Consider the following 20,429-nt stretch of genomic DNA (forward strand, 5'->3'; position numbering starts at 1 on the left):
AGTGCAGGGTATTATAATGCTGCTACTCACTTTATAACTTTCTTATGTACCGGAATTTTAAATGAAAAATGTAACAAACCATGAAATACTTTAAATATTTATGTCTTTTCTTAAGGATTTATTTTATTTCGAAGTAAAATTTAGTGATATTTCAAAATTAAATAAACTTTAGCGATATTGTAAAAAAATAAATTACTACAATATTACAAAACTTATGTACATTATTGTGATTTTAACGGTTAGTGTTTTCCTACAAATTGCAAGCATTTCGATAGTTAGACATCACACTTTGTTTATAAAAAATAAACGAATAGTGTTATTTTCAAATGAAAAACTATTTTTATCAGCAACCTTTTATTTATGAAAAGTTTCCGAAATTTGTAAATTTCTCATAATGATTTGTAAACTTGACTAAGATTATTTGTACCAAAAAAGTTGATTCGTCAGCTTTTATTAACAATTAGAAACAGAGTTTGTTTAAACATATTTTTTCCTTATTTTGCATTAATTTATGTCAAAACATGTGAAAAATATTATATTTAGCATTTTAACAATTTATGGTTATGAAATAAAGCATGAAATACCGTTGTCTTTTCTGCGTTAAAGGTAAAATCTCAAAAACACAGCTCATTTCAGAACAATATTTTTTTAAATGTGCCCTTATTTGTAGGATCTAAGAGAAACAGTTATTCATCATTGAAATTTCTTTAATTTACAAAATCATTAATTGACACATTTTCGAATAGGAATGGAAAAAATAAATTTTAAACTACTTTTTTAGGATTTTACATTTTAGTACAAATGCAATTTCGATAATCTAACAGTTGTTTTTTAGTAACTATTAGACTGTTTTTTATAATTAACAAATACTAAAATATATTTTTGCTGGTAATTAAAGCGTCGGAAAAAAATATATACAAATGACATCAGTGTCCCATCTGCATCAAAGGGTTAAGAAATATTAAGAAACAACGTTTAAAACTGATAAAAATTATTCAAAATTTTTGAACAAACGATGATATAGAATTTAGCTTCTTTTTACGAAAAGAAATTCATTTTCCTATTGTTGTTTTTATACAATATAATCTCGATTTCTCGAATTTTGATGTTTCGAAAACCATGTTATGTCAAAAAAATATTTTCCTCTTGGCGTTACATATCCACCTAATGTTAATTTGAATTCCCATGTTGAAGGCTATCTTCTCAAAACCTTGCTATGTTGAATTTTTTCGAAATAAAAAATGAACTTTTCCGGAAAAATCACTTATTAAGATCACTGTAAACCAATTTTCTATTTAATGTATAATTATTTTTATCACACTTTTAAAAATAAAATTATCATTGTTGTATTTGGATTTATAGTCAACTATCATTACATACATATTGAAGAGTAGTTATTTTAATGTTTCGTGACTTTACTTTTTAGAGTAATATCTTAGAATATATTTTTTCACTTTTTGGAAAATATTTAGTTCTGAACTTGTTATCTCGAAAACTCACTATCTCGAAATTTTTTCAGCATCCCTTCAACTTTGAGACATCGAGAGTGTACTCTACTTCAATTTTTGATGCTTTTATATGAAGATATTTACATATATATGTAGATTTCATGTATAAAAAAGGTCACATGGTTTGTAATTTGTGTAAAATTTGAAAAATAACATCTGTGCAATAACCTGTGATTTCGTTGAAATTAATATTTTTAATTATTATAGTTAGAATTCGAAAGACAATTATATAATGGTAACGGCTCAGTGCAAAATTTAAAAAATAATAATTTCATCATGGCAATGGAATGTAATTGGTGCAAAATTTGAAAGCGTATTTCTTGAAGCGAGTATTAATAAAAAGGTGTTCGTATACTCCAATATTTTGCAGCTAGATTGGTCACAAACGAAGTTGGAAGAGAAAAAGTTAAATGCGGATAAATTAAATGATATACTTGAAAGCAAGTGAATGTCGAATGCAGATTTCGACGCTTCCGCTCCACTGAAACATTTATCCACAACGATGTTTATTCAGCGGCTGCGGATGCCATTTTAACGTGTGGGAAAGGAAAATACTGAAGTCGTTTATAGATGCTTCCTTTTGTTTTAATTTCTCTGCTGCTGCTCTTACACCATTTGAAATTCCGATTCGGAAATTACTCCTCCTCCTCCCTACTCACTTTCTTACATTTACATTGATTTTCATTTGAACAATTATTCGGCAGTCTTCACGGTCATAATAAAAATTGAAAATTTTAGATGATTTAGTTTTTTAATAATTCAGAGAATAAATAATAAAATATTTTTGCAAGAAAAAAAAATAACAACTGCTTTTAAAGTAGCTGTTTTCTTATTTTTAGCGGTCTCTAATTTATATTTAGCAAAGAATAAAATCTATAAAAATAACAATGGAAATATTTTAAAAATAGAATACTTTTAAATTTGTTTAATAATAACTCACAATTCGTATTGAGCACATAAGATTAAATTATCAATATTCGTAGGTTTCATTAATGTATTTTTTTCTTAATTAACATTAAATTTATTAGGGGAACTGGAAAGTAATGTCGCTTCGGTGCATTTGATAATTGTTATCAAGATTTTATTTTTAATTAATAATGTATTCACCCTCGTTAGCAACAACCTTTCAATGTTGGATTGAAAATGAATAGAAATGGACTGAAAAAAAATTGGTTTTTACTGCGCCAAAACGACATTACTTTCCGGTCCCCCTAATAATTTAATTTTCAAGTATTTCATTGCAAACTGCATCCAATAAAAGTAAAATAAACCACTTTTGTGTATCAATGACTACAGATCATAGTTAATATAAGATTCGCTAACAACAATAGAAAAGTCTTGACATTTAAACTGTTATATAATTTTAAAAAATGATAAATTTGAAGAAAACTTTCAAAAGTATGAAATATTGTAGCTAATTTTATAGCATCAAGTCTAAAGAAGAATTAGATATAGTGCTATAAATCGATAAAAGAAATCGATTAGGTGAGATTGAATCTTCATTCAAACATAGAATAAAAAGGAATATGAATAAATGAGTTTTCTGTCGTAACCGGGAAGAGAGAGCTGCTAGAGAAACGAGCGTATTAACCTCTCTACCTTTTCATCACAAAGTCCAACGGTTTTAAAGTCATATAAAAATGTAGCAGAACTTTAAGAATGCACTGAGATGATACGTGACCGAGGAAGCAGATTAGAGAGTTAAGTGTTCTGTCAAAACACAAGTGATTTTATGACATAAAAAAAAAATTAAATATTTACTTTGTAATTAAAGTTTATGCTTATTTTACTAATATTAAATATATTTTAAGTCTAAAACACCCTCCATATACGCGTTTGGGTGCCACAGCACCCAAAGTATAACAGTGCACTAACTGAACCAAGGAAAAAAAATTACCCATTTGTAAAATGTTTTTATTTTTTTCCTGCATAGCTTTCATAAATGCCACAACATTTCAAGCCATGGGTTGTAAATAATTGATGTTTGTTCTCTTATCGGCCAATGAACTGGATTGGTTTTCAATCCCACCCAAAATACTTTTCTTTAGGCGCCACAAACTTCCTTTCCTTCTTCAATATTCATATAATGTATATGTATTAAAATTTCAATCAAGACATTAATTTTGAGTAAGTTAATCATAAAAAGAACGTAGAAATTCTTCAAATTAATGTTATGCAAAAACTTTAAAAATGCACGTTTCTGAATATTAGAAGAAAAATCTGGAAAACAAACAACTCCGAAAAGTTCCAAAATTATCGTCTGCTTCTTTTATTTGATCTTGTTGTGCTGCCTTTTTATTAATGCTTATGTTAACCTGTTTTTTTATGACTCTTACAACTATTTATTTTTGATTATGTTGTTGAAGTTGATCTAGTCGATGAAGTTTATAAAGTCGTGTGCAAACTTGAAAAACCTAGAACAGCACCCATTTTCCCAATGGGTAAAAAGTACTCTTAACAGAAAAAAAAATGAAAAGATACTTGGCCGAATAGTCCGTGAAACAACCTTTTTCTTTTAGAGTTAGACCAAAATGCATGAGGGAAGATAAATTAGATTAGGTTCAGTATTTTTACCTCTTGCTGAACTTCACTCTTCATTGGCAACCTCAAGGTTTACCCTCCATAGCCTCAACATATGTTTTATTTCTTTATTTCGCTAGCCTCAACAAATATTTATTTCAATGTACAGAAAATGGTTTCTGATCTGGTAGAGCTTTAGAAGAGATGAAAATAGAGGAGAATTTGAAAAAAAAAAGAGGGAAAATGTGAGGGGAGTTTGATTGGAGCATAGGGAATATATAAAACAGAATAGTTTAAAAGGGAATAGATCTTTGCCCGAAAACATACGCATTTATCAAAATTTTTCTAAAAGGGGAGAAAAAAAATTTGAAACATAACATCAACTGATTTGTTTCGGAAATATTCAAAGATAACAGAATATCAATCTTTCAATAAAATTTTCAGTTTTATTTAACTTTAGATTTCATTTTGAGCCAGGCTTGAGATTGTTATAAACAATAAATTCGAAGCAGAGGATTTCAGGAAAATAAATAAAAATAAGGCCAAAATATTGACTTCAAAAAAATTAAATAAATTTAAAAAAAGAAGAAAAATGTTTGGACTTAAAATGTATCAAATTTTTGTGATAATGAGCAATTTTAATATTTTTTAGAGTATGAAGAAAATGTTTTTAAATAGAAATTAGTTTAATAGAAAATCGCATGGAATTCTTAATTTAGGCATAGCGAGCTCGTTTAAATTTTTGTAAAAAATTAAGAATTAGCTTTGAATTTATTGAGTTTAACTAACAATTCCTTAATTTAAATTAATTTTTTGAAAATACTACTTAATGCTAAGTAATTCACGGAAAAAAGCATCCATCATTTACTCATTAAAAAAACTTTTATTTTAAAGGGGGGAAAAAATTAGCTTTTAATGTTTCACCTGTAAATGGTAATTGGTAATTCAAAATTTAGCCAATCAAAGTTTAAATTAAAAAGAATATTTTTCTTTTAAATGTTCGCTGATGAATGCTAACAAGAATGTCTAAAATTAAATTATCATAAAATGGAATAAAATAATACATAAAATAGAATCTTTCGCTTTTGATTCACCAATGAATGTTAACTATAAGTGCACAACTTAGTCTATCAGGGTTCACATAACTTAAAATCCTTTGCTCTTAAATATTCACAGTAGGACAAGGTGAAAACAAATAACTTATTAAATCCTATTCGTGTCTCTAAAAATAAATTGGTTTCGGAAAATAAAATACAGCTGTCATTTATCGTTGAGAAAAAATTCTCCAAAATATTCCAAGTATAGTTTGATATAGAAGACGGCCTGAGAAAAGCAAATAGAATAAGTAAAAGAAAACTGCAGCGATATAATTTTGTCTATTATACCAGGAAGTCTAGAGAAAGGAAGAATAATAAAAATAAAAAAAAGATTGAGAAAAAACATTAATAAGCCTACTCTTCACTCAATTCAAAATCGTGACAGCATTTAAGCAATGTAGAAACAGAAAAAGTAACCTCTTCCTGGCAAGCGTGAATACACACCGAAAGTTTTCCAAAAATTGTCCTTGCTGGAAAAAATAAAATAAAAAAGAGTACAGGTGGATATTTGGAAGAGGGGGTGAGGTGTGGAGAGAAGGTGACGAACTCATTTGTAATACAATAGTTGGTTAAAGAGAAGCTTAAATGGCCTAAGAGTTTACATTGGGATCGTAATCTAGGAAATCATCACCAAGCTTGAATTGTGTAGGCATCTAGGCAATTTGTAAAACATGATAATCGTTTTCCTTTTTTTAAACACACACCCTTCGAGGAATGATCATAGAACACGAATGAAAACGACAAATCGTGTTCCTTTTCCGATCCAATTTAAATCGAAGAATCTCTAGAGGGTGAGGGTTTTGCACTTCTTAAAGATCCAATTCTTCCTTCAGATTTCATCACGCTTTGATAGCAGATGTTGAAAAGTTTTTATCTGGACGTTATCAGTGATGATTCTTCATTAAATGGTGGTGTCGGTTAGCAGCTGAAGCCGGCAGAAATTTGATAGTCTTAGATTATTCGAAATTTCAAGCGTAGGTGGAAGTAAAATAATTTGATCATTATGAACGCTGGTATTGAAGAAAGATAAGTAATGGCATCCCAGGTTATGAGGGTTTCTTTCATTATAGAATGACAGTTCGAATCTTACGCACATATTTTCAATGTAATAAAAGTAATTTAAAGAAAGATGTAAAAGTGTATTAAATGTCGAATTATGTTATTATCATACGCTTTAAAATTGATTGTAGTTTTATAATAATTTGGGTAGTTTTAAATTAAGAATGTGGACAAAATAAGCTAAGTATTAATTTAAAAAATTTAAAATAAAAAAATTACATTTAGTGTTTGGAATACAAATATATAAATCTAAATTAAACCCGAAAATACATTACGTTACAATTTTACGAATTTATTTATTGTTATATTGTAAACAATTTAACATTCATCATTAGTGTTCATTAGCGTTCGTTCCAGTAAGATACAAAGCCTTATATTTATGATTAAAAAAATAAAAAAAAACGAAATTAAGTATCAAAATTATAACGTAATTTAAAAGTTTAAAAAAAAAAAGCCAGGAACGACCTCAAACATATTACGCAGAAATATTTTTTATTTCAGTTTTCCATTCCCTTCCTTAAAAACTTCCTCATCTGACAAAAAACATGCATCCATCATTAATCAGATAAATTTTAAAGATTAATTTGAAATTATCTTCCTAAAGAAGGACAAAACAATCATCACTGAACTCAAGGAGTCAAATGACGATTGCACTTACTGTTGTAACCGTAACTCTTTCTGTATTATTTTATACTGATGACAAACTGCGATCATCAAAAATCAATAAGTGATGTTTTAGTATCTATTCTACTTTTACTTTTGTTTTATACTTTACTGGAAGTAAGCAAAGCGCTTTCAGTTTGCTGAAAAGTTAAATTTTTAATAAAATATGAACATTTATTAATATTATCATTTATAAATATTATTGTTGTTATTGTTACTTTACGTCGCACTAGAGCTGCACAATGGGCTATTGGCGACGGTCTGGGAAACATCCCGGAGGATGATCCGAAGACATGCCATCACAATTTTGATCCTCTGCGGAAGGGATAGGAGGATAAATAAATAATAAGAATAAATATTAAGAAATGTTTATAATTTCACTCATACACCATATATATATATATATATGTTTCTTTTTCTTTTTTTTCTTTTTTTAAAAACTCAATCTTCTTCAATTGTTTTTTAAACTTTTGCTCCACTTTCCCTAAACTACTTATCGAGTTTAGTTATTTATTTATTATTATTATTACGTAACAAAGCTCAATCTTTATTTGAATAGCAATACGATACAGTTTCCACCTGTATAAAGTAGAAGGAAACATCGGACATTCTTAGCTACTGTCAAGTCAAAGTGACTGTTGTGGAGTGTAAAGTTTCTACATAACAGCATGAGTAAATAAATATTCGTGACCCTGTTATAAAGGAGAGCCCACCGAACAGTTAAACGGCTGTGGTCGGGGTCACCCCAATAAGGCATCTTTTGCACCAGGGTACATTGAACGCATGGTGTTGTGTGTGACGGACTACTGAAACACTTTATCGCGTGCGTTCGTTTTTCATGTGCCGCTTTCCGAAAAGTAAAGGGAAATAATAATATCGACCAAATAAAGAGAGAAAAGAATCAACAAAATAAAATAATATTGTAAGTGCAACACTGTGTAGAGTTTCATAGGGTGGTCTTAAAAAATAAAAAGAAAAAAAATTCTTTTTGCTAGAGTGCGGCCAGTGCAAGAGCACGTAATGTCTGCCAGCCAGGCGTTAAGTTTGGGAACCACCGCTAACCTACAAACTTACTCGATTCATTTTTTTTCGCTTGTTTTCCCTCAGAAAAGTCACGAAATTTCTAACCACAGGTGTATGTAATCGCTTTCGGTAGTTGATTCCTAAGACACTTCGAACATAATAGAAAATGAACAACACAATAACTCCCTTAATATTCTTTCCATAAATTTTATAAGTAAACTGCAAAAAAATTTTTGAAAAATTACAGTAAAAGTTTCGACACTCAGGATGATAAGTATTATTACCATAATTTTCACAGTAATAATTACTGAATTACAGTGACTCAGTAAATATCGTTGTAAAAATTACATTGCATGAGATTTTTTTGTTCCATAAAATTTTACAGTAGATAATTGAATTTACGGTAAAAAGTACTGACACGCTGAGTGCCAGTTACTTTTCACCGCAATTTTTTCAGGAATTTTTTCTATAGTGTGTAATAACTTAAAAGCATACGATATTTTGTTGAATTTACTTGCTACCGAAATTTTATAATTTTTTTAAATATAAATTTGGAATTTATCTTAATCTGTTTAATTTTTTGAGATTTACCGCAATAATAATTAACATATTTCCAAATCTGTAATTCTAAGTTTTCCTCTGAGTAGGAAATACCTTTTTGATCCAAAAAACTTAAATTTAAATTATGAAATGATGTTGGATGATTTCAGACAAAAAAAAAAAACTTTTGAACTTTATGGTTTTTATAAACCGATAGGCTTTATACAGCTCATATTTTCTAACTCATCATCTAAAATCCATCTAGAGACGAATTCTTAAGATAAATCTGTAAACTTAGCTGAAGTAGATTTAAGAAAAATAAATAAATAAAAAATAAAAAAAAACTCTGTATCCCAATTTGTGACAAATCTTTTCAAGAAAAAACTCCTTTCCGATGATTATGAAGTAGTCCTAAGAAGAGCAAAGAGCTATCAACTGTGTCATTATCCAATTATCATAACAAAGATTATTCAGTATAAACTTATATGGTATTATTACAAGGTACTGAACAAGGTTCTTCATTCTAGGTATTGAATTAAAAAGGAAACTCAGTATGCCTCGTGTCCTTAATGAAATCCATAGGATCATGCTTTGAAATCTATCCTATAAAAAAGTATAATTATATTAAAACTTCAAGCTTCAAAATAAATCTTACGTGGATTTTTTTTTTTAAATTTCTAAGTATAATCCCTATTATATCTCTAGTGATTTTTAATTAGAAACCCCTCGAAGCCCCTTAAATATGGTCATGAAGCTGTCCCGAAAATGTCAGTAACTGCAATCTGTACCAGAATATAAATACTATTACAGAGTTAATTTGGTATCAATCTATACAAAAATTAAGTGGAATTATCATTTATAAATATAGATTTAAAAAAAAAAGAAAGGAAGATTCGGCTACAACATTTATTTAACAATAATTCATATGCTCAAATCCATCATCTTAAATCCATCTAAGGAAGAATCGGAGAAATTAGAACTAAAGCTTAGATGAAATTTCGAAAACTCTAGTAGAAATCCCAAATATCAACAAAGATTTTCAAATAGTAAAAGAAAAAAAAAACCTTTCCAGACACCCCTTTTCGATGGGCCAATCTTAAAGATTTTAGCAATTGTCAACTGTGCCAAAATCCAAATACCATTACAAAACTATCTAGGTATAAACTTATATGGATACTCAGTGAAATGTTCATTCATTCAAGGTACTAATTTAAAAATAAAAAGACTGAATAAGAAACATGTCTTGAACAATAATTCATTTGATCACATGTTCAAATCCATCATCTTACGACAAACTATAGAAGAATTCATAATGTGAGTCGGTAAACGAAAGCTCGAGCAGATTTTTCCCCAAAATCTCTCGATATAATCCCAATTACCAACAGATATTTTCAATCAAAAACCCCGCTAAACCCCTTCCCCAAGGGATGTTGGCAGCTGTCCCAAAAGCCCAACACCATCTCTCAAAAGATAATAATCTCTGATGGAATCATAGGATAGCATTATGTCATCGCTACATTTTCTCTGCTACACCAAGTCAATGAGCAAATAAACATTTACTCTCAAACACTTAATGATAGAGTACTTATCACTTTTTTTTATTATTTTTATGATAATGCTTTTTATAAGGTGCGTGCGTTGTCTGAGATAGTGGCTATCTCACCTTCCTTCCTACCCCCATCAGTAATCTCGGAGATACGATGAAACGATTTAAAGCTATTAACCGGACCTTTGGTTGATTGGTTGTCGTGATGGTGAAAAGATCGATTAAAATGAAACGATGTCCGTCAGGGCTATTTTCAACCAGCGAAGAAACTCGAAGCAAAAATAGAGAGTAAAATGCTTGTTTATGACTTCAATTTAAAATCGGAAAATTAATCGGGATAATGCGTTCGGAAACATTGATATGCTTAATATAAACGCTATGTAGATAAGAACTTTTTGGATTATTTTCTCGTTAATTCCATTGCCTTTCTTTATTATTAAAATGAAATCTGGTAAATTAATAAATTCCGGTTTCCTTAATTTATGCCCCCTCTTTTTTTTCAATAAACAGTCCTTTGAGTATCTACGAACAATTAAAAATTCATTACTCATTGCTTCAAGAATAATTTATGTACTCATAATTGTTTTATAATTAAATATATAAGGAGAAAATTACTGATAAAATAATTCAAATTGGGCATTACTACTCTTACTTTAAACAATACTTCATTTGAAATAAAATGCATATTTCCTTATGCATTTTTATTATATTCAAATCGTATACGAAAACTAACCTGTCTTATTTTAAACCACATATATTTGAACATTTTTTAAGTTATCTACATTTTATTTTTGCGTGATATTCGAGTATTTTTTATGTTTTATCTGATTTATAAAAAAGAATTATTTACTTTGAAAGATGCATTCCCCATAAAGGAAATCTAATTGATGTCTAATTGACTTTTTTGATGAACAAAATTGCTCTTTTATTGCAAAAAAAAAGGAAGAAGTAAAAATTAAAACTTTAGACTTTCTACTTACATTTAGGAATAATGAAACAAATTTCAAGGGGACAACTTTGATTTTAAAGTGGAAGCGGAAACTAATCAAACCATTGTCGTCACCTTGAAGACGAAGTTCTTTGCCAACTATCTTTTCAATATTCTGACAGCTTTCCAAATTATTCTTTTTTTCCATCCTTTAAGTGTGGAACAATGGAATCAAACCCCCATCCCATAACCAAAGTAGCCCGGTTATTAGTCTCGCATGGACTTACCAGTTATGTCTTCTCTAAGTCAAGGTCGGACCCTCTGTATCTTCCCTTTGTCCAAAGAAAGCACAATAAAAATGAATTAAAATAAAAACCCGTCCATGCCCGACGAGCAATTACTTACTAACTGTGACTCTACACGGCAGGAGACATTGTAAACACAGCTCGTTATAAAACGCACATTTCGTGTTACCTCAACAGTGCAGTTACTCAATATTTATTTCTTCTTCACCCGCAAATAAATGTGGAACTATTGTACGACTCTCAAAAAAATTGATTCAACTTCAAAATATTGGTACCTTGAATCATAATGCGGTGCAAACTTTTTGCAATCTAAGTAACTACCAATTACGAGTTGCTAAATTGAAAAATGGTTACGTTCGCTTTGAATCATAGTATCGTTTTTACTACCAAGTTTGTTTGTTTTTAATTTATTAAAAAAATTATATTATGGTTCGACAGTAGAATGATGCACGGTAAACGATATATTATTAAGATTGCAGTAAATTTGAACTTAATGATTCAACTAGCTCACAAAATTTAAATTTATTACAGACAAAAAAATATTTTAAAAATATCTTTTCATCGATTTTTATTGTAGGAAGCTATACATTCTAATTATAATTTGTTCGAGATTAAGAAGTGTATATCCTGTTCCTACTACTTTCTTTTTCAGAATATTTACTTCCTCTTTGTATCATGTTAAATTTATAGCTAGATCAAGAAGCATTTAATAGCTCGAATCTAGCATTTGGAGAGATGAGTATTAAAATTTAATAAACTCTCCTTAATGGTAAATTGGTTTATTGGACAAATTTATGGCAATAGTCAATACAATTAATTACACCTAATTGCAATTGTCAATACAATATTATTAATCTTACTAAAGAATTTAATTTGGCAAAAAAAAAAAAAAAANAAAAAAAAAAAAAAAATAGAGCGCGATTTTGTTCAGAAATTTTAAAAATGAAAAAAATTTGATTTAAAGCAAAATATTTCAGGTTTTTCCTTGAAACAGAAAAAAGCGGAACATCGGACTACAAAAAGTTCTTGATCACTAAATGAAGCCCATTAAAAATAAGGAGTGAAAAATAAATTGCCTTGTGATAAGGAAATTTTATCCAGAAAAACTCAGCCTTAAAAATTTATGAATATCTTCATTTTGCATTGACAATAGTTATAAATCTTAAAGGTTAAGGCATTATATACCTTAAATTATATTTTTAAATGACGCATTTATTAGATTTAATAATAATTACTCATTAGTTAAAAATAAATTTCTAGTTTTACACAAATTAAGGCACCCTAAAACAATGAGCAACAATGAATATTATTTATAATTATTATAAAAAACCTAATTATTTTGCAATTAAGGTACTTTACTCATTTATTTTTATATTTGTAACACTGCAACATAAATTTTTATACATCATTAAACTATTTATTTTAATGAAAATCTAACACACAGTCATTTTTTTCCAAAAATAAAGAAGGAAAATGAGTCTAAAATCAGACATAATTTCTCAAAACACGCGTCGCATCATCATCAGACGCACGAAAGGAAAAAGCGGAAAAACATACTCATCGTCTGAATCTAATGAAGCAACGCCAAACGATAAATAAAAAATAAAAAATCTTTTGCCACACGTGGCAACAAAAATCTAGCAACGAACTTACCCGATATGAGAGAGTAAATGCAGATTAATAACTTTTGTAACTCAAGAACGTGTGGAAACTCATTTTTAGGAAGTTTCTGGTTTATATCATCTCAGGAATTAACGCCTAAATCCGCCAAAGGGATAAAACAGAAAAAGGTGGGAAAAGAACAGAAAAAAAGGAAAGAAATAAGCTTAATTTTCAATTTTCAGCGTAACAACTCCGCCCATCGAAATTTTTTTTCTCTTGTTTTACTACATCGTTTGCTTAAATTTCATTCATTTGTATCTTTTTTTTCTTCTTTCTTTTCCTTTAATTCATTTCGGTATTTTTCGACCGTGGATCCGTTAACTCTGAATAATCATCATTTTAATGGAACAGAAACTAAACTGAAGTAAAACAGCCCTTTTCTTGCGCTACGAGAGAGCATAAAAAAAATCAAAAATATGGAACAAGGATTGGAAAGATAAGTAGGAAAATATTGCTGGAAAGTAAATATTTTCTAATGAAACTTTGCTAAAAGATTCTCATTATACAATTATTTATTTTTCGGATATAAAACAAGCTTGGTTTGGGATTTTATAGCAATTTGGACAAAATGAAATTACTTGAAAATTATATTTGCCCTAAGCATTACATCAGCATATATTATATAAGTATTACGTAGCAAAATTAAATTATTAAATATTTATTAAAAAACTGTATGAAATATTTATTTTAAAATCTGTACTAAACTTTTTGAATTTCAAAACTATATCTAAATATCTCGATTGGTATAATTTGATTTAGGTTCAAGTAAATTTAATTCCGAGTAACTTCCTAGAAAATAAATATCACTGATTTATTTACAAGAAGAAAAAAATTAATCGCTTTATTTCAAGATAAAACAAATTCCGTTTATATAACCGATTAGCTGATTGACAATTATTAATAATATGATATGATGTAATGTAATGTAATGTAATGTAATGTAATGTAATGTAATGTAATGTAATATAATATAATATAATATAATATAATATAATATAATATAGTTATTTTTCAATATTATTATTATTATAATATAGTTTTCTAAATATAATTTATAAATTCTACAACACTTTCTTAATCTATAATTTTTTATTAAATTTTAATGCCCTAATTTGCTAAATTACATTGAATATTGTAATCTGTAATAATCAATAAACATTCTAATTTGTCCTATAGCTTTTAAAAATGTCTTTAATTTAAAATGCAATCTTACCTATTTGTCCAAAAAAAATTACTAAAAATTGTTTCGCAAGATTTCAACTATAGTATCATACAAAGCTACAGCTATTGTTGTGTATATATACATGTCAATCTATGCCTTATTATGATAAAAGTGAATGATATTTTTGCTTGAAACTTTATCACAAAATTATGATTCATTGTCAAAATGTAAACAGAAAAAAAGATAACTCAGATAATATCCAAATGACCATTGAGTGATTTTAAGAGTTGCTTGTCATTCAAGCATTCAAGATAGGAAGTTCTAAAAAAAAGAAGAAAAAAATGCGTATCAATCAAATTTTTAAAGCATATTCAAAACTTTGATAGCTATTGTTTCATTTTTAGACAAAAACAAGAAAGATGCATATCGTGATCTATCAAATATAAAATGAATGTTTAGTAAAATGCAAACATTTTATGATTGATAATATGTTTTTCAATTGAAAAAATTTAAGAGCTATAAAATTTTTTGAAAGTTACGGCTGTATTCCAAAAAATTTTTGCATAAAAGAATAAAAATGTCACAGATAGAGTGCTTTAAAATTGAAACAAAGTGTTAATTTTGCACTATACGCACTATATCATTGAAAAATAAAATTGGATTTAAAAAAAATATTCAAAATAAATAAAGCTGAAAAAGTAATTAAATTTTTCGTGCTCTTTTCATGATTCAATTTTTTTCCTTAAATTTATCCATGTGCAGCTCAGTTTTTATTCGTTTTTTGCTTAAACTATTCTATATTTTTAAAAAATTAAACTTATTTAAAAAGCTGCTAATTTGGAGAGAATTTTTATACTTGGGAGAAATTTCTTGAGTAATTTTCAATTTTTCACATTTTCATGAGTCTGAATCGTATAAAAATGTAGAAACTTTTTGAATGTTGAAAAAAAAATATTAAAAATGCTTTTGATTTCTAAAAAAATGTTTTTTTTAGAAATCAAAAGCATTCGTAATGTTCGCGAAAAATGTATGTTATTTTCTATATTAAAGAAAGAAAAAAAGATTTAGACGAAGACAGATAAATTATAATTTTACAGTTCTGAACAAATGTATCAAACTTACTTCAATTATAAAAAAAGAATATTATGAACTAAAACGCTTTATATCATATTGTAAAAATAGATTTAATTAGTTTAAATGAAATTTTAATATTAAGAAAGGTGCTCCTTTCACATATAAGTACAGCGGCTATTTTCTATCATAAAGAAATAATGAAGCCTTTTTTAGGAAGGACAAAATTTTACTTGTTTTTAATACATGAACAAGCTACAGAAATTATTCCATATTCTTGTATTAAGTTCGATTGCTCTCAAATCTAAAAAGATCACTTCGAGACATATTGTATGAATATCAAATGCTTACTGAATTAAACAAAAATAATTCTTTATATATTAACCAGAAATATAAGTTTTTGAATGCAATAAACATAACTTATATTATTTTTGTAATTTTTCTTCAACAAAACTACTTATAATACTCTTTTTTGACTTGTCAATGATACATTTGTCTTGAAAATTTCCGCATTCACGTACAAATATTTCCGTTCTCAATAACAATGACTGTTTCGAATTGAAAAGAAGGCCCAAATGACTATTCATTGTGTTCGAAAAGAAAAATTTCAAGAATAAAACTCCCATCAAGCAAACGTCAAACTTAGAGGAACTGCCATCGAACATTCCAGCCTACTCGAAACCATAGATCGTTCCGCAGAATGGATTCCCTAATTAGTGTTTCCAGAAATACAGGAGTCTTGAATAGAATCTTTTGTTCTTTTCAAACCGATATCTGTATTGATTTGGAGTCTGTGGTATTGATTTGTAACTTTGATGACTCCTCGATTGACACAAATAGAATGTTTATTCGAATTTTATTTGCATTTTTTTCTAATTAGATATGCAAGGTAGGTAAGTTTCCCCGACGGTTGCCGTTAGAAAAGCATTTTTAAGCATTTATTGTTTTCATTCAGAAAGAGGGAGATGGAAATCAGCTAGAAGTCACGAAATGACTATATTTGAAAACCTTATTATGTGCAATGGATATTATTTTCATTTGAGATGGATATCTGATTTCATTAAATGTTGGATAACAATCATGTGATGAGTTGATTGGAATTTTAAAAAAATATCATTTCGATTGATGAAAACAAACGTGGATAAAATTAAGATCTCAATCTAGTTATTATATAGGCCTCTTTTAATGTAGTTTGGATCAATCGATTATAGATATAGATCTTTTCGTTTATGCACATAACTCTATTTTAGAAAATAGTGCAAATAGAGATATTAAAATGTTTTGCAAATGAACATCTAAAGCATAAAAAGAACAACAGTTGGGAAAAGTCATACAGATGTTCTGATTGATGACTCATCATATTATCATTATATACTAACATTATTTGTTTTCAGAAGTGGACGCTCAGATCATGGACGCTTTTTACTGTTATATTTTAAATTTGAAAGCGAGGCATATTTTAATTTGATCATCTTTTTCTTTGTGTAATTTAGGCGAAAAGGAATTTAAAGATAAAGTTTCAACGCTTTCTAAATTTAAACCAAATTGTTAATTTGAAAGAAATTGCTTTACTTTTGAAAACTACTTTAACTAGCAGTTGTACGACTTTTTCTTCTTTGACGTTAACTATTATCTACAAAACACAAATAAGATGCATTTAAAATATATATTCATGCTAAATTTTCAAACTGCGATTTTATACATTTTTATAGCAGGCAGGTGACAAAACTACCGATTTTAAACTTGAAACCAAATAAAACTTGAATAAAACTTGAACATGATAAATGAAAAGAAATAAAAAAAAAAAACTATAGATAGGATTAAGCGACATTACTATAAATTAGGAGTGTTCTTTATTTGATTTTGGGACATTGGGACATATTTATAACAAAGGAATTTTTCACTGTGACTTGATCACTTTTAAAGAAAAATCAAAATTATTTCAAGGCACAATTTCTTAAGTTCTTTTCAACTATCGAAACAAAATATTCAGTCAGAAACACAATAAAAAATTTTCAATGTCGGTCGAAGTTGCTTAAATCCACAATCTGCATCGTGGCCTAATCAAATAGCTTTTAAAAAGCTCATTTCTGATCATTTATTATCCTTATTTTAATAAGATCCGAAATTCTGAATGAACTGAAGGCCCTTAATAACGGTTCTCAGAATATATATTCAAATATAATAAGCTATCTTCTAAAGAGAAATATTTGAATTAGAGCATTCAAACGACCTTCATCATAATATTGAGATTTTTTTATATTTAATTATTATTGTTACGTACGTGAATATCATATTGAAAGTTAGTTCCTTTATTCGTCTAACAACCTCAGTAACACCAGCTCATTAAAAGCGAGGGATACCAGAACACACCTTCTTGAAGACAATTTTTTTTTCTTTCTTTTATTCATCGCCACTTAATTATTGCCACGCACAGCTTATTAGCACGAGTATTGTGCCATTCAATGCCACCGTGGCACTTTGGCAATTAAAGGGCCGAAGGAAGGACGCTGTCAGACAATATAGCTATCTGTCATTTTGAAAGACCAAAAGAAGTCGACAGTTGTCGATGAATTGGAGATGGGATTTGAAATCGGTTTGTTTTGACTGAGCACCGAAGTGGAAAACTCGATGATCCCTTCTCGTTAAGCAATAAGAAAGGTCACAAATCACACTTTTTAAAACTTAATCTGTTAGGTTTGCTTAAAATGCTTGTACTCGATAGAAGAAGAAATTTAGATCTGATCTCAATACATTACATCAATAAAATTTTTTGTTTTTCCCATCATAGCTTTTTTTAATGTATATATATATATAAATATATATATANAAATTCACGTAATTCCTATTTATTGAATAGAAGTTGCACTGTATTTGCCTTTTCTTTTTTCCTCAAATTTTTTATACTACCTTTCGCATTTTCATACATTGCTCAGTAGAAACTTCATAAGCAAGGATAAGGTATTATTTTATCCTATACCAAAATAGGGGAGAAATAGTTTTGATTTTTTTTTCCATTGAAATTTTGTTGGCACATGTATAAAGTAAAATAGAATTTTTTTGTTTCTTGGAAAAGAAGAGCTAATAACGTTGATTTTCTTTTTTAAGAGCTTATAGCGTTGGTTTTTCAAAGCATAAAATCAGTACGATAGCTTTAACATCGTAAAGAAGACTTTTCACTATTGAATTGATTTTTACAGAACACCTTAAGCAAAAAGGATAGAACTGTACTAGAAATGTACTGTAATGTAATGAAAATGAGATCTAACATAAAAATTCAAAGAACTTCCATAAAAAGGGAGGTTTCGTTTCAGTTTCGACACCGATGGAATAAGTTACACAAAAAGTTTTCGTATAAATTTAGACTTTGGATTATTTACTTTATCATTTTTTTAGAACAATAAACTTAAAAACAATTTCTTAGTGCAACAATTTATACAAGATCTATTCAACAGGTATTAAAAAAGATACAAATGTCGAAAGGAAATCATTTAAAAAAGATATGAGTTAATACAAATATAAAACGATAAAAAAAAAATTTCAGATCTGATGTATCAACGCTTACAAAAAAAAACCCTGATATTTGATAGATTATTTGAAAATACGTAGCTAATTTCCCAATTGAATAAAGTAAACGTGATAAATTGCGTATCAAAATAATATATGCAATTTCTTATTTAAGCAAAGAATAAATTTTTCTAACTTAGTGATTAAATAAATTACTGTTATTTTTTGTAAAAAGAATTATAATAGTATTAAAATAAGTTTCCTTAAAGGAATGATTCTTTTTTACACGCTGTCCCACCAGATAGGATCTGGCGGTTGATTAAAGAAGGAGATAAAACTCACCATGTGGTGGCCTGTAACTGTGAACTGCGCGGGCCGCAGCGGGACTTGCGTAATAGCTGGCTGGGTTCACGGGATTGCCGTTACTGTCGAGAGAGTGAAAGAAGACGTCGACGTCATCGGGCGCTAGGAGATTTCCAGATCCGTCGATACCAGCGGCGCCCATGCGGGGGCCATCGTAGGGCCACCGGTGCCCCTGTCCCTGGTCCCCCGATACATCCATGGAGCCTTCTTCGTTGCTGTGGTCACCAAACTCACTATTTGACGGTGACCATCCAAAATGATGGCCTAGTCACGTGGTCTGGCGATATTTAACCTGGAAAGAGAAATACAAGAATTAAATTTTTTGCCATCACACTATCATGCAATATTTTAATAATGGTGATTTGCCTACTCCTTACAACTTTAGCAATTTTTTTAACTCCTTACAACTTTAACAACGGGTTAGTTCCCTGAAAAAGTTCCCTCAAATTTTTCCCGATACTTGATCCAGGAGTTCCCTTGTCTTCAGGATTGGGTACAAAATTACAATTGAATATTGATAGTCGTAAACACAAAACTGGGTCGACTGTTCAACGACGGTTATAAAATTATATGTAGTATAAGAAATAAGTTTTTTAAATTTCTCCGGGATGGATTAGAACCCTTTTTTCTTAACGCTACCAAAAAGAAAAGAAGGAAAAAGAAAAAACATAAAAATGGTAAACCTTCAGGTTTATCTCTTTTCAAGATTTAATATATTGCCATTGCATTTTAGCAAATTAGATTTAAGGTTTTTCTATCATTGGACACTGCTGTTTCTTGCAATGAAATATAAATTCATGAATTTCGTATTTTAAACAATAAAAACTACTGAAACGAATTTTCCTTAAACTCAAAATATATATAAACTAACATCATTCGATTCAAATGATGCAAGATTAAGGGAGGTAACGATCTGGTATTGTTATAAAATGAAGTTAACCTGAAAATTAACCTAAAAAAGAAGTTAACCTGAGTTTTAATCTAGAGTTTTTCCTGTGTTAGATAGAGATTTTTATTCAATTTTAGGCACTGATTTTTTACAATTTCAGGTGGGAATGTTCCCACATTTTTTACATTATTTAACTCTATTTAATTAGAATTTGTTTATTAAAAATAAGTTGAAAATTATTAAATATTTACGATTATGATTTACACTTAAAATCATTTTAATAAAAAGTCTTAAATTTACATAAAACTATATAAATTAGATATTTTCAACAACATGTTTCTAACGAACGCAAGTCTGGATATAAAACTGATATCATTATTGAATTTCTGTATTAGGAAAACGCATGGCTTTATTTAAGTTTATATATATTTGTATAATATATAATATAAAATAATATTATTTTTATAAAGAACTCAGTCTAATTTCCTTTCTTACGTGTTTTGTAACCACTAAAAGTATTTATTACAAAGCCTAGTTTTCAGCTAGCATTATAATTGAACCCATTCCTTACCCAAACAGGGAATTT

The 20,429-nt window shown here is 28.5% G+C and overlaps 1 protein-coding gene across 14 annotated transcripts in view; it reads right to left on the minus strand.

Annotated features, from left to right (window-relative positions):
• LOC107448880 (endothelial transcription factor GATA-2-like) overlaps positions 1-20,429 on the minus strand; it is a 313,302-nt gene that overhangs the window by 61,326 nt on the left and 231,547 nt on the right. For all 14 annotated transcript variants that reach the window (XM_071187723.1, XM_071187711.1, XM_021147696.3 and 11 more), the window contains 1 exon segment: positions 18,934-19,246. In XM_071187723.1, the coding sequence (XP_071043824.1) occupies positions 18,934-19,153 (220 nt within the window). In that variant the 5' untranslated portion in view covers positions 19,154-19,246.

Source organism: Parasteatoda tepidariorum, chromosome 2, assembly GCF_043381705.1.
Source record: "Parasteatoda tepidariorum isolate YZ-2023 chromosome 2, CAS_Ptep_4.0, whole genome shotgun sequence".
NCBI lineage: Eukaryota > Metazoa > Arthropoda > Arachnida > Araneae > Theridiidae > Parasteatoda > Parasteatoda tepidariorum.